The sequence below is a fragment of the Artemia sp. Qi Xiang Cuo genome, chromosome 3 (genome assembly GCF_049724085.1).
Source record: "Artemia sp. Qi Xiang Cuo chromosome 3, ASM4972408v1, whole genome shotgun sequence".
In the NCBI taxonomy this organism is placed as follows: Eukaryota; Metazoa; Arthropoda; class Branchiopoda; order Anostraca; family Artemiidae; genus Artemia; species Artemia sp. Qi Xiang Cuo.
In genome coordinates, this window is record NC_142796.1 from 81,275,698 (window position 1) to 81,291,584 (window position 15,887).

The 15,887-nt window shown below is 38.0% G+C and overlaps 1 protein-coding gene across 5 annotated transcripts in view; it reads left to right on the top strand.

The window, feature by feature from the left end:
* The first annotated feature begins 5,654 nt into the window (after positions 1-5,654).
* LOC148954615 (uncharacterized) overlaps positions 5,655-15,887 on the top strand; it is a 276,074-nt gene continuing 265,841 nt past the window's right edge. The window contains exon 1 of one of the 5 annotated variants that reach the window (XM_089087172.1): positions 5,655-5,744. Coding sequence is in view for 1 of the 5 variants with exons in the window: in XM_089087166.1 (XP_088943292.1) it covers positions 5,850-5,884 (35 nt within the window). In the remaining 4 variants the exon portion in view is untranslated. Of the gene's footprint in view, positions 5,745-5,799; positions 5,885-12,322; positions 12,504-13,918; positions 14,336-15,887 lie in introns of those variants that run through there. The other 4 variants (XM_089087166.1, XM_089087168.1, XM_089087169.1 and 1 more) reach the window with 4 other exon arrangements.

Genomic DNA, 15,887 nt, shown 5'->3' on the forward strand with positions numbered 1-15,887 from the left:
GACGGGGCGTCATTAATTGATGGGAAGGGTAATATGTACCATGAGTAAAATGTGATGTATTTAAAATACCAAAATACAGTTCCTTCTTTATAAAGATAATTCAGACTTCCTCTAATTAAGTTAAACCTAGTTTCAAAAATGAAAAGTCCTAAATCAGCAAAGAGAAAATCGCAATTAGCCTCAGACAAAGAACGGCGCTATCCAAGCTTTGGATTTCGCTAAGACAGTGAGCAATAAAAAAAGGTACCACGCACAATATTTCTAAGGAAGTTTAAATGGTAAGAACCGTGTGAACCCTTGAATCATCAGAAATATTTAAAAGAATTTATTGGACGAAAGGTTCGCATCCTTGGACCACTCGGGCCAATTATGAGCCAGTTCTTACAGCGCAAGACTAAAGAGCTACGTTTGATAGTGGGGTAAAAATGCTTTTTGAAAAGATTCGTAAATCAGAATCAGGACCATTCAGATAGAATTTTTTGGCCTTTCAAGCTTGGAAATTCTTTCATGTTGTATCTCAGTCACCATTGTTGTCGTTTTAAGTGACTCACTGCTGTCCACCTAAATATGTAAGTCCCAATAAATCTATTGTCTTTTACCTGTGTTTATTTCATTTTATATGTCCGTATCCAGCATAATGATAGCTAATTTGTTCGCATGTCTCCAAGGTAGCGTTCCCAGAGGAATCTGATCTCCAGATAGCTCAAGAAAAAAAGGCCACATTTATACGTCTACATATTCTATTTTCTCCCATTAATTGAGGGCGGCGCTAGCCTAGTTGACACAATCTTTAGCGCAATAAGCGGCGCTATTGGAGAACTATAAGGTGTAAGTTCTCAGCTTTAAGGTAGGATATTACATTTGACGAGGTCAATATTTGTTACCGCAATCAAGCCCAGTCTTTCCCTTTATAGCCACATTTCTTTTACAGCCACATTTTTTATATACCCACAAAAAAAAATTCCATCGCTACAGGAGTTGTCCCCTGGCCCTCCATGTCCCCATCCTTCCCCCCAAAAAGACAACTTATTAACGATGATTTATTTACAAACCTATGTGAGCTGACCCCAGGCCCTATATATCCCGATCAAGCCCCTCCCTAAAAACGAAGTATTAACGATATTTTATTCCAAAATTTAAAGGAGCTGACCCCTTGCCCTCCATGGCCTGACCCCCTCTCAAAAAAGTTTATTGGCGTTCTTTTATTCTAAAACTAATATGAACTGACCCCTGGCCCTGTATCGCCCAACGCCCCCCCTAAAAATATATTAACGATATTTTAGTCAAAAACGTATAGGAACTGACCCCTGGCCCTCCAAGGCCAGACCCGCTCCCTAAAAAACTTATTAACGAAATTATATTCCAAAAATCATGGAAACTGACCCTTGCCCCCTGATCATTAATTCAAAAAATCAAGAGAACAGACCCCTGGCCCTTCCTCCATGGTCCACCACCCCAAAAAAACAACTTATTAGCTTTATTTTATTCCAAAAATTATAGGAGCCGACCCCTGGCCCTCCATCGCCCGATTCTTCTTCCATCCCAAAAATAACAACTTATTAACGATTGTTATTTAAAAACTTATGGGAGCTGACCTGTGGTCCTATATGGCCACCCCCTCCCCCCCCCCAAAAAAAAAATTATTAACGACATTTTATTACAAAACATACGGGAGATATCCCTAGCTCTCCATGGCCCAACCCCTCCCCCCAAAAACAAAGCTTATTGACGATATTTTATTCCAAAACTCATGGGAGCTGATCCACGCCGTTCATGGCCTACCCCCCTCCCCCAAAAAAATAAAACCTTAACGATATTTTATTCCAAAACTTATGGTAGCTGACCCTTGGCCCTCCCAGGCCCCCCCCCGCCCGAAAGTAAAAAATATTAATGAAATTTCAAAGCTGATGGGAGCTGACCCGTGACCTTCCACTGTCTGACGACTCCCCCTCCCCACACCCAAAAAAAAATACTAGTAACAATACTCTATTCAAAAAACTTAGGGGAGCTGACTGTCGGCCCTTGATGGCACGAACCCATCCCCCCACAAAAAGTTATTAGCGATATTTCGTTCCATAGCTTATGGGAGCCTACTCTTTGCGCCTATGGCGTGGTCCCCCTAAAAAACTTGTTAACCATATTTTAGTTCAGAACTTATGCGGACTGAATACTGGCATTCCATAGCTCGACTCCCCGCCAAAAAAATTTTTAGTGATATTTTATTCCAGAACTTATGGGAGGTTTTGTTCCCCTTGACCAGATGCTTAATATGGTCTCTTTTTTTTGGGGGGGGGAGGGTCCATGGAGGGCCATTGGTCAGCTCCCATAAGTTTTGGAATTAGATATTGTTAATATAAAAAAAAACACGATTAACGATATTTTATTCTAAAGCTTATGGGATCTGACCCCTAGCCCTCCATGGCCCATCCCCCTATAAAAAAAGTAAAGGTTATATTAAATTTCAGATCAGAAGAAATAAAACCATAATTCAAACACAAAACGACTAGTTATTACTATTAAAGAATAGATAAAACCCAAAACAAACAGAAATCAAATAAAAAGTCATAGAAAAAAAACATACAACAGGCACTTATATAAATGAATAACTAAATCTTAAAACAAGTAAAGCTTAAATTGAATTACAAATCAGGCTTATTGAAGCTTTCTAGCTATAGAATATGCTTATTAGCTATTGGAGTGTAAATGAAACACAAAACGAACACAAATCAAATAAACAGTCATAGAAAACAAAAATGCAACAGGTAGTAATTTATTTAAAAAAAAAAAAGCATAAAACGAGTAAAACTTAAATTCACTATACATATCAAGCTTAAAACGAACAAAGATTACCACAAACAAAAGTTTGGTACTGCCTCCGAGACATATCAACATGTATTTAAGTTGATAAACGATGGAAATTTACCCTTACGTATTAATTCTCTCTCAAATACTAGCTGGCTCTTTCGGTACAATGCCTTCGTTCGCATACATGAGCAGTACTTGAAGCTCACCACACACTTCAGTCTAGCCAAAGAGAAAGAAGGTTGCTATACTTCCAGGGTGCTACACGCTATGTATCAAGATGAGCAAAACAGAATTTTCATTGTGTTCTTGAAGCAATTGCTGTCCAAATTTCAAAGGGTCAACTTGCTGTTTCAGCACACACACGCTGACCAATTTCGTCTTTTTAAAGAACTGCAGAGCTTGATGCTAAGTCTCCTGCGTATGATGCTTTGTTCATCTACAGCGCCTTTGAAGGTAATATAGACTTCAAAATCAATTATTTGCTGCCAGATCAAGTTGATTGCGGACACGAGTTCCTAATAGAACTGGCCAAATCTAAACTTTCATACACACAGAAAAGCGAAATCAAAGTATGGTGTTTTGCGATCCTGAAAACTGTGTCTAAAGCGGTGCTTAAACAAATGCCTCCTGCTCTGGATTCGCTCCGAAAGCTGAAATTTTTATCCTCTGTGATTTGCTTGTCTCAGTTTCGACCCCGATTTGGAGACTTGCCATTGTTGCTACCACTGATCTCAGTACCTTGGAGAATCAGTGGAGGAAACTGTTGGACGTTAATTGGTCATTCGTGTGTGGAGGAACAGTCCCCGAACACTCCTCTCAGTTCTGGATAGCTGTCCTACATTATCTTGATGCTGTTGTGTCATTTCCTTTTCGTGAGTTAGCCAAGTGGGCATTGACCCTGTTGGGTTTGTCAGTTAGCAATGCGATAGTGGAACGGTCCTTTTCTATGATGAATATCATTAAGAGTAAGCTCTGAAACTTTATTCTCTTGCCCATGTTGAACTCAATACTTGTGTTCAGGCTGTGGGTGTCAGCATGGGGCTCTTGTTGCTCGACGTTTGAGCCTACAAAGCGTATGCTGATTTTCAACAGTGATATTTATAAGGCTTGTGAAGTCGAAAGAAACTGACCAAACAACTGATCTAGTCGATCTAGGTAATATCCTAGCCTACTTTGAGTCTTAAATCTTTTAGTGCCTTATGGATCTAAATGCCTTTTTTGGGGGGGGGGGGGTTAGTTGTCTGTATTATTTCATCTTTGGATTACGAAGGCTTTTGTATTAAGCCAGTTCTCATGTTTCTTTTTGAGGCCATACTATAATCATAAAGTTATCTTTAAATATTTTGTTGCAACTGCTTTTCAATAGTGATATTTATAAGGCTTGCGAAGTCGAAGAAACTGACCAAACAACTGATCTAGTCGATCTGGATGATACTCTAGCCTCCTTTGAGTCTTAAATTTTTTAGTGCTTTATGGATCTAAGTGCCTTTTTTTTTTTTTTTTTTTTTACGTTTACGTATTATTTCATTTTGGGATTACGAAGGCTTTTGTATTAACCCCGTTGTCACGTTTTTTTCTTTTGAGACCTTACTTTAATCATAAATTTATCTTTACATATTGTGTTGTAACTGTACCAAATAATGTGTACCAAAAATTGTTATGCAATAATAAACCAAAAATATTGTATATCTGTGACTTGTGGTTGTTACTAGCGTATTCATTGGAAGAAGTCATATTAAATTCTAAAAGTTAATAAAAAGAGTTCACAGCTGTTTAACCATTATGACGCATAAAACTGCAGCTAAAAACAGCTGAATTTTGACGGATCACATAAATCGTTGTTCTTCTGTGAAAGTGGAGCAGGATGAACGAAGGGTAAGTAAGCAAGGTAAAAGTAGAATTAGATTAGGGCCATAGCTTATTCTGACTTTAGCAAGAAAGAACTATTTTAGCACTATTTCATCATGTGTAGCACTGTAGCAAGTGCTTCAATTTTTAGTATTTTCGTCATACATTTTTTTAATTTTGTCATGGACGAAATGATGAGAATTTTGAAAAAGGTTAAGGAATTAACAAAAAGTTTGGACCGCATTTTTTCGTATTTGTTTTGAAAGATTTGTGTGATGTTTGATTTAACCAGCACCAACTTTTTGCCGTGTTTGTTTCGAAAGATTGGTGCTAAGTTTCAAAGAACCGGACAAAAAAACTGATCTAGAACTAATCCAACTCCACTTATCGGGCCATGCGCGTGTCGCAGCGCAAGCCTCGACACGTGCAAATTTTTTTCACCTTAGCACCGAAAATTGTTGTGAAACACACAAATTTGGGCAATTTTAGAGCTTTATGAACTGACCATGATGGCAGTCTTGGTTTTCAAAGGCTCGAGCGTATTTTGGCTTTTTTTTCAGAGGCTCGGGCTTGTTCTTTGTTTGACTTTCTGCCAACCCTGGGTTTAAATGCCTGATCAAAAGTTTTGAGGGGTGCTTAGCTTAAGGGCTAGGCACACGTAGCTGATTTCGGGAACCGATTTCAGCAAGGGTGTATTTCATGTCAAGTGATTCTAATGAATGATTCTAAGAGACGGGTTTTCGGTGATTAATCATTAATTACGTTCTAGACAAGGAATGTACTAGGGCCTTAGACCTTAAGGTATATAATTAATTGTATTTAATGATAATCGTAAATTAATCGTAATTAATGATGATTAATCACAGAAAAACGTCACTAAGCCCCGCCTCTTAGCATCATTAATTATAATCACTCATGGTTCGTTCATGGCCAATCACTCATGGTCAACGTGGAATATACCCTTGCTGAAATCGGCTCCCGAAATCAGCTACGTTTGCCTAGCTCTTTACAACTGAACAGCAAAAAACTCATATTTGACGCCACAATTTATTTGGAAGAAGCAGAAATGAATCATTCACAATTCTTAATTGGTTAATTCTTAATTAGAAGAAGAAGAAGATTGGTAGGCCTGTGAATTTATTCTATTTTTAGGTCAAACAGATGAATTTCAAGACCCTTAGTCAATTCACAGCACTATGAAGACTATGCTATCAAATCCTCATAGCAATATGTATTTTTATATAGGCTATAGGAAATGCTAGGCTAAAGAGTAAAATTCTTATTTTCTAGTTTTCAGAGTTTTTCTATTAGGCTAATCAGATTATCATGTTCACTTCTGTTGTTACCTATTTTGGTAAAATTCTATTTTAGCTACTTTTGACTATCTTGGAAAGGGGTTAGGTTAGGAAAATGAAACTTTCAGGGATGGGTCTACAGGCTAAAGTATGGGTAAATTTCTACTAAATCATATCATTGAGTTAGGAATAAAGTGAATACACCATTCGATGCCTTTTTTTATGCTGATTACAAATATAATAATCATTTCTATCAGAAATGAATTTCAGCCCCCTATATGTGCCAATTCAGGGTTAGGTTGTAGAAATATATACCCTGAATTGGCTTATATAGGGGGGCAAAATTCATTTCCAATGGAAATGATTACTATATTTGTAATTAGCATAAAAAAAGGCATTGAGTGGTAGCCTATAGGCCTATTCACTTTATGCATAAGTCAATAATATGATTTGGTGGAAATTTACCAAAGTATGTCCTGGGAAGATATTTTGAAGTACCTTCCTCCACTCTTTCTCTCTCTAGAGGGTCCTGACCTTTGATAACCTTTAAAAATCTGTGTTATCAAAGTGAAACCTTCCAAAATAGATCTTCTGTTAAATGAAGTGCAGCAAAATTGTTTTCAGCTTCACAACTTTGCTTAATCCCAATTTATAAAGTTTTAAAGGTATACAAAAATGTTTCCAAAAAAAAAAAAAAAAAAAACATTGATATGGCTTAAAATTCTACTCAAATATAAGGAATAGCATTTTTAGAACTAAAGCCAGAGAAAAAGAAAGTGATAACTTAAAATTAAGGTAAAATGTTGTTTGTCAAAATTTCAGTAGGTAGCCTATAGACCTGGGTAAATTTTTACCAAATCATATTATTGACTTACAAATAAACTGAATATACCACTCTTACAAATAAAGTGACTATACCACTCAATGCCTTTTTTTATTCTCTTTCCAAATATAATAATAATTTTTTTGGAAATGAATTTTACCCCATACCCCTTTATTATACCCCTATATTCAGGATATATATTTGCACATTAGGGGGGTGGGGTTAAAGTTTAAACTTACTTCTCATTTACATCAGAAATAAAATTTGCCCCCCCCCCTAATGGGCAAATATTTAGCCTACCCTGAATTGGTATATATAGGGGTGAGGGTAAAGTCATTTCTGACAAAAATGATTATTATATTTGGAAAGAGCATAAAAAAAAGGCATTGAGTGGTATAGTCACTTTATTTGTAAGTCAATAATATGATTTGGTAAAAATTTACCTAGACATGTCATGCAGGCAAATTTCAGACCCTCTAGAGAGAGAAGGAGTGGAAGTAGGTACTTCAAAATACCTTCCCATGACATACTTAGCCTATAGACCCATCCCTGAAAGTTTCATTGTCCTAATATAACTGCTTTCCAAGATAGCCAAAAGTAGCTAAAGTGGAATTTTACCTCTAATTTTTAAAATCACTCAAATAACATATTGGTAAATAATGCACTTAAGGACAGACATAGGCCTAGATAGATTCCAGAATGTAGGAATACAAACTGGAATTTCTATGCTAATTTTCAATATAATAGGCTAGTAGTCACTCTGACAATGCATCCACCCCACCTTTCCTAATGGTTCCATTTGTATTCCTATAAATTTTGGTAATCCCACTTAATGTGTCTTAAAATTCCACTGAATTAACAAGAAACATAAAAAAAGGTAAGATTTATATTAATGGACTTTTCAGGTAGCTAAGAAATGAATTTACTCTATAGTCAGAATTGTATCCTTAAATTGCATGTCCAGTGAGATAAGGTGGTGTGGAGCCTCCTGTAGAAATCTTGCTGTTGGTCTTTCAAGGTTATGATTTGACATCCCAGTTCAGCCTCCATTCAGTGTTGGCCCAGTCTTGATCAACTCCTTTCTTGAAGGCATCTAGAGTTTTAGATTGGATGGTGGCTTCAGATAGGCTTTTCCAGAGTGGGACAGAGCAGACTGAGAAGAACTGTTGGCGCTCTTGCTTGATGAAATGGAGGGCCTGCAGCTTCTTGGTATGTCCTCTTGTGGTAGTTGAGAAGGACAGGGGAAAGACATGACTTAATAGGCCATTTTCTAGCAACTTATGAGTTGCTATTATGTCTCCTCTTTTCCTGCAGTATACTAAGATAGGGAGTTTGAGTAAGGTGAGATGTTCCTTGTAAGATTTGTCTTGGAATGCAGATATAAGCTTGGTTGCTCTTCTTTGGACCCTCTCAAGTGCTTTCACATCCATCTTATAGTACAGGGAGGCTAAGGTCATGCCAAATTCCAGGTGAGGACAGACCATGGCTTTGTACAGTTTTGTAATCACTCCTGACTTCCTGGTGGTAAATGTTTGCTTTATGAGGCCAAGGGCTTGGTTTGGTTTTGCAATTTGAGCTTGTGTGTGGCAGTGAAACTTCAGCTCATTGTCAACAATAACCCCCAGGTCCTTCTCCTCGCTGACTGCCTCAAGCTGGGCATCTCCTATGTGATATGCAAGTTTTGGATTATTGCATCCAAGATGTAGAACTTTACATTTTAAGGCATTGAATTGTATACACCAATCCGATGACCATCTAGATAGTCTGTCCAGATCTTCTTGCATAGTTGACAGATTTAGGTTGTTCTGGGCCAGTACTAGGAGCTTGCAGTCATCAGAATATAGAGTTAAAGGATTATTCAGGTTCGTTGTACAGTCATTGATTTACATGCTGAATAATGCGAGTCCCAAGATGGTACCCTGTGGCACTCCACTGGTGACAGGTAGCAGTTCAGAAGAAGGCATTGTCATTGCAGTTATATACCAACACCCTCTGAGTCCTGCCAGTTAGAAAGGCTTCTATCCAAGCTACTATATCTTCATGCACTCCATATGCCTTTAATTTCAAAATTAGTAGTTGGTGTTGAACTTAGTCAAATGCTTTGGCTTGGTCGAGCAATATGACATCCACCGGCTGACCAGTATCCAAGAGTCTAGTCATGAAATCATATGACTCAATTAGATTAGTATCAATTGAGTGGCCTTTTCAAAAACCATGTTGGCTTTTGCTAAGCAATTGGTTTTTCTCAAGGTGGGAAACCAGTGCATTGTTTATGATGCCCTCAAGTACTTTACATACAACTGATGTGAGACTTATAGGTCAATAGTTACTAGCAATATCCTTTTCTTGTGTATTGGCTTGATGTTGGCTTGCTTTATATCATTTGGAAGTATTTTGGAAGTGAGGGACATCTCAAACATAATAGCAATTGGTTCAGCAAAGTATTCAGCAGTTTCTTTTAACAGTTTTGGGTGTAGGTTATTGGGTCCAGCAGCTTTGTTAGCCTCAAGTTTTTTTAGCCTCTTCTTAACGTCCTCTTTACAAATAATTGGCATGACCATTGGTTCTGGGATTAGTTTTTCTGGTAGGGGAGGTAGTGTGTTGGCTGTGGGTAGGGCAGAGAAATTGGTACTAAAACTGGAATTCAGGAGGTATGCTTTTTCTTTTGTACCTGAAGCTTATTTACCATCCTCTCTCATTAAATCTGGGATATCTTGTCTAGACAGGTTAGCTGTAGAGACATGTTGCCAAAACATCTTTGGGTTCTGTTTTGAGTTAGCTGCAATTGCACCTTCGTGGTCCGTCATAACCTTCCGAGTCAAATTTCGTAGTCTGTTTCTACATTTCTTAAACCTGTCATAGCGGTTATTACATTTACATTTTACATACTTGGCCGAGGCTCTTTTCTTTTTCTTCATTGCTCTTTTTACTTCTTTTGGCAGGTATGGGAGTATTTTACGCGGTTGACACCAATATTCTTGGGTGTTTTTCTTTTCAGCATCTAAGACTGTTACCTTAAACGTTTCACAGCTTTTCTCAATGTCCCCACTATTGACTATATCCTCCCATTTAATCCTGGATAGTTCCTGCCTTATCTGCTCATAGTCTATAAAGGATGTCTTTATCATGTTCTCCTTCTTATTGTTTATCTGTATCTCAGTCAAGATACAGACATGGTCACTGCTTCCAAGAGCAGGATGGTAAGAAATAGAGATAACTGATTCAGGATCATTTGTGATAACTAAGTCAAGTAAGGAGGGTTGTTGTTGGTGCCTGATTTGTGTTGGTTGGTCTACAATCTGTATCAGTAGGTTGTCAGAAAGGAAATTTGTTGTGACACAGGATGGGCTACTTTCAGGGGGGTATCCTATTCCTTCAACCCAATCAACATCAGGCATATTTAAATCTCCAAACAAAAAGACAGTTGAGTGCTCATTTGAACTCATTTTGGACACCAGGTCAGATATGGATAGATGTGAAATAAATTGATCAGGGGCTGATGGACTTCTGTAAATTACACCTATCAGATATGATTCAGATCCTACATGGAGTTTCAAACAAACATTTTCAACCCAACTACTAGTGGAATTAATAATCCCACTTTCAGTTCAGTTCTGCAGTATATTGCTACTCCTCTGCAACATTCAGAGTTATAAAAATTGCTACACAAGTTGAATCCAGGGATTTGAATTTGAGATTCCTCCAGCTTGTGCACTGAGTTTTTTGGGCTAATTTCACAAACACAAATAATGTCCATATTAAGATAAAAACAAAAAGCTTTTAGTTCAGCAAGTTTTGGGGTAAGAGTATCAGAATTTGTGTAAAGCACACGAAATGATTTTTCGGATTTGTTTATCTTTGTAGCACTGTTGTGAATACCAGGAATTTCATTTTCGGAAATGATTTCGCTTTCACTGTCCGAATTGGCACTTAGAAAAACGTCTTCAGTTGATTCCAGTGATTCTGCACTTTCATAACTTGTTGAGTCTGTGGAACTTCCAATGCTCTCTTGCTCCCTATTTACACTATTTATATGAGGCTGTTCCAGATTTAGTGCTCCATCGGTTGTGATTGCACAGGGACTGGTAATCCCAAAGGCGCCCTGTTTTTTGAAACAATGACCCCATTTCTAATTCCTAGATTCCACTCACCTGCAGCAGCACGTCTTTTTATCTCATCCACTAGTTCCTTTCTTTTCTGGGGGTCCTCTTTGGAGGTATCTATGTAAAAGGCTATGTTGCCTTTTTTGGTGTGGGAGAGCTTAAGGATTTCTGCTTTCTGCTTACTTGAACTAATAGAAAACAATATGGGATCAGGCCTTGCAGCAGCAGGGGTTCTAGAATGCAGAGTTTTGAGCTTTTGATAAGCATTGAATGTTTGTGATGCTGTCCACATCAACCTTGAACTCATTTTTTAGGAATTTTTGTATGAATTGTTCATCATCTGCTTGAGGCGGTATGCCATACACAATAAGGTTCAGGCATCTGTTGTATCTGTCTTGTTCCTGCCTGACAATTTACGAACATTGGTTTCTAATTTCTCAGCGACAACACAACCTGCTGTGTCCGCGGCTTCAGATACAGACACTTTTGTCTTGACACTCTTGTTGAGATCTTGAATTTTGGCTTTAACAGAGTCCAAAGACACGCTCATGTCCTGTTTGAGTGAGCCAAACATGTCCTGCATTTCGTCTTGGTGCTCACTCAATGCTGTTTTTAGAACATCTTGAAGACTTTGTTTGGCACTACTGGCCTTACACATGAGGCACACCCAAACACTTCCTAGTCTAAGATTTATTTTGGTAAAAATGTCATATTCCACATCTGACATCAAGAGGCACTCGGCGCAGAGCCACTTGTCACATTCATTGCACTGAATGGCTCTAGAGCTTTCATCTAATGCACAGCCAGCTACTGCGCATGTGTCTGAGCCTTTTTTGGGCATTACTGTTTTTGGCCGTTTAGCTGTGGTTTTTCTGGTGTTTTTGGTGGCATCACGAGATCAAGGCAATGCTGCTGGCAAGGAATTCGCTCGAGAGATGGCGGTAATGGAATTCAGGTAAGTGTCCTTTCTTTCACAAGGATTTTTTCACGAAAATTTGGCAAAACCGGCATTACAAGCTTTAAAGATTAAACGGTAGATGAGACCCGTGGGCAGTGCAACACACGAATAACCTTATCCCAGCAATTGAACGATGAAAAAATTCCGCTAGTACTGTACGGCCTCTTGAATGTTCGTTGTTGCTCACTTTTGCACAAGCTATCTCCGAAAAATGCAGCCCAAAATATATTGCCAAAAATGCACAAAAAGCAACTTTGTCACTGATCTATGGTGGTAATGAAATACAACAATTAGCCAAATTCGGCAACTATGCCATATTTGGCAACTGTGTAACCTCATTTATCCTGAATCCAAATTTAACGCACATTTGTGTCAGAAATGAACTTAACCCCCACCCCTATATATACCAATTCAGGGTATATATTTCCACATTAGGGGGGGGGGGGGGTAAAGTTCAAAATTACCTCTACAGTCAGAATTACATCCTGAATCCAAAGTTAACATTCATTTGCATCAGAAATGAACTTCACCCCCACCTTCCAAATGTACAAATATATACACTGAATTGGAATAAAACTTGAATTGCTGTGTATGTAGGGTTGGGGGTAAAGTTCATTTTCAACACAAATGATTAGTAAATTTGGATTTAGGATGTAATTCTGACTATAGAGGTAAGTTCATTCCTTAGCTACCTGAATAGTACATTAATACAAACCTTACTAAAAAAAAGTCAATAAAATGAAATTGGAAAGTGAAAATAATGGTAAAATAGATTTTTTTTTATTTTTTTTTTGTCATTCAGATAGGTGTAGCCTAAACACCTCATGTAGGCTTTACATGGGCACCAGCAGGGGGGCCACCCCCCCCCCCCCCATAAATTTGGGATTATAAAGTAATTATTAGGAAACCAAAAGAAAAAAGGCAGAATATAGAAAAACCATGGGAAAAATGTGTGTTGCCCTATCATTGACTGCCTGTCAATAGATTTTGATCCTATAATGAAAGTGTAAAAGCCTAACTATTGATAACACTAAATCAAAGAATCAGCTATTTATGGTGATTCTAAATATGTTTTTGTTTATTAGCAATTACAGTAGCGCAACTATTTATGGTGATTCTAAATATGTTTTTGTTTATTAGCAATTACAGTAGTGCAATTATTTGTACACAGGGAAGTTTGTATAATTAAAGAAAACACAAGGAAAACAACTTAATAAGGGGCAATATTGGTAAAAAAATTGCCATCAACTTTTGTTTGTATTGCCAGAGTACCCATGAGCTGATATATGAAGCCATTATAATCAGAAATGTTTCCCCTGAATGGATTGCTGGGAATTTTTTGTATTTTCCCTGAACAGATATGTTTTTTGTGTTTTATTATAATTTATCTATTTTTCCTGGAGTGATTGTATTTATCTAGCTATTGCTTTGAAAAAGATTTAATTTTTTACAGTTATGAAGTATAAAGGCGTCAAATATATTGGTTTTTGGTATTCAAAATTAAATTTAAAATATTGAATTGAAATTTTGTATTTCTTCTTGGAATCCCAAACCTTCTAGAGTCCACTTTTGTCTTCAAAACAATTTTCAATCTGCACAGCATGATGGGCCAGGAATAAATCTTGAATCAGTGTGATCTACTTGCAGATATTGTTATGTGTTAGGAAATTGAAAATACTTTTATATAAATGTCTTTCAGTGTTAGCTGGTATGCTTGAGAGCAGCAATACATTGATATCATGCTGGAGATTTGCCTAACTGAAGATTCTCCTAATGTTGATTACTTCCTGTTGGATGCATTGACATTCAAAAATCAGGTGGTTCAAGGATTCTGAAATAGAGTTACAAAGTCTGCAATATGGATTGGCTTGTTTATGCCAAGTAAACTCCTCTTTTCTTAGGATCAACAAGTTGCTTTTGATTCTATAATAAAGAATGTTATCTGCCCTTGATGGAAATAAGAATGGAATGGGCTTTTTTGTTTTTGAAGGAACTCTTCTTCTGACGATGTCTCTGAATCTCTGGGCCTTCAAATTGGGGTTAATTGGATTATGCAAGTAGCCACTAGCTAGCTGGTCTGCTACCTCATTATATTTGATGCCTTGGTGGCTGGGGATATGCTGGAACTTGATTTCAGTAATGCTATTTTGGAGACTGATTAATTGATCTCTGATTGTCCTCAGGTCTGTATCCATGGCTCTCCAATGGCTATTGTCAATGAGCTGAATGGCACCTTTGGAGTCCGAGAGCAATACTACTCTTTTGGAAGCTGGTGGATTAATATTGATGACCTTTAAAGGCTCTTTTATTGCTGATAGCTCTGCCTTGAGGATGGAAGTACTATCAGGAAGTCTGTTGTTTTTTTATTCAATGGATAACTTGGGATAACAGATGCAGAGCTGCATTTGCTGCCTTTAACCAAGCCATCAATGTGAATTTGGAGAGAATCTGGATACAAAGTGGTCATTTTCTCATGAAAAAGTGTCTGAATTTGGATTGGTAGGTAATTTGTGTTTTGCAACAGTATCAACTCTAGTGAAAAACTTGGAGGCGACATTTGCCATGTTGGGGGGACAAGAAAATGACTGTAACAGGGTGAGTCAAGTTTCCAAGATGGGACAAGCTTGTTAAATATTTTCCATGACCTTATTGATGTCAAATTATGAGAGAAAACATCTTTAGCAAAAGTGAGCTTCAAAATATCATGCTTGTGACCTATAGCTTGTATCTTGCAGTAATATTTGATGACCAGCACATTCCATCTTTCTAAAATAGAGGGCAGACAAGTTAAGTGTTTCACTTTGTTAGAGGGGCACTGAGCATGAAGCCCAAGGGCAATTTTGCTAGCCATAATTTGGATTGTTTCTAATTTTGCAAGATTAGTCTTACTACATTCTCCATCAGAGGCAACGCTATAGCGTTGCCTATAGTAAAGGCCATACGGCTCCATCGTTTTATTATTAGTAGTATTTTTTTTTCCAGAGGCACTTCATATGGAAGGGGTCCTCGTAGAAACTTCAAAGGGGGCTCATTCGATTGTAAATCGAGAGTTCTAGTGACCTTTTTAATAGTCGAAAATGATTGGAGGGCAACTAGCCCCCCCCCCCCCCACGCCCATAATTCCCCAAAACACATCCAATCAAAATTTTGAGATAGCCATTTTGTTCAGCGTAGTTGATTTCCAGAGAGAAAATATATTTTTTACGAGGACACTCCCCCACAACCCTCAGGGCAAACTAGTGCCCTTCTTAATAGTCAAAAGTGATTGGAGTGCAACTAGCCGCCCCCCCACACCCATTATTCCCCCAAACACTCTCACTCGCAATTTTGAGATAGATAGTGTGCCCAACACATCGGAATTCCAACTAGAGTCTGTGTTCTAGGTAGACACTCCTTCGATGCCATCGCGACAAGGATTTTAAGAAATGCACTGGGGGCATAAAAGGTTTTTATAGAAGACAACGATGCAGAAGCTTTAAAACAGGATAATTCGATCATATATTAAAGGAATAGTGCCGTTTTTAATAGTACAAACTGCTTGGAGGGCAACTAGCCCCCCCCCCCCACACACCCATCATTTCCCCAAACAACTCCACCTAAAATTTTCTGATAGCCCCTTTGTTTAGCATAGTTGACATCCAGATATAAAATATGTTTTTGAGGAGGACACTTCCCCACAGCCTTCTGGGAAAGATTTGTAAGTTATACCCTGGGGGCATATAAGGATCTTATAGAACGTGTTGTCGTAGAAACTTCAAAAAAGGCTCATTTGATTGGAAATTCATAAGGCTAGTGCCTTTTTTAATAGTCGAAAGTGATTGGAGGGCACCTATCCCCCCCCCCCTACGCCCATAATTCCCCCAAACACATCCAATCAAAATTTTGAGATAGCCATTTTGTTCAGCTTAGTTGATTTCCAGATAGAAAATTTATTTTTGAGGAGGACACTTCCCCACAATCCTCAGGGCAAGGGTTTTAAGTTATGCCCTGGGGGTATATAAGGTTCTTATAGAAAGCATTCTTGTAGAAACTTCAAAACAGGCTCATTCTATTGG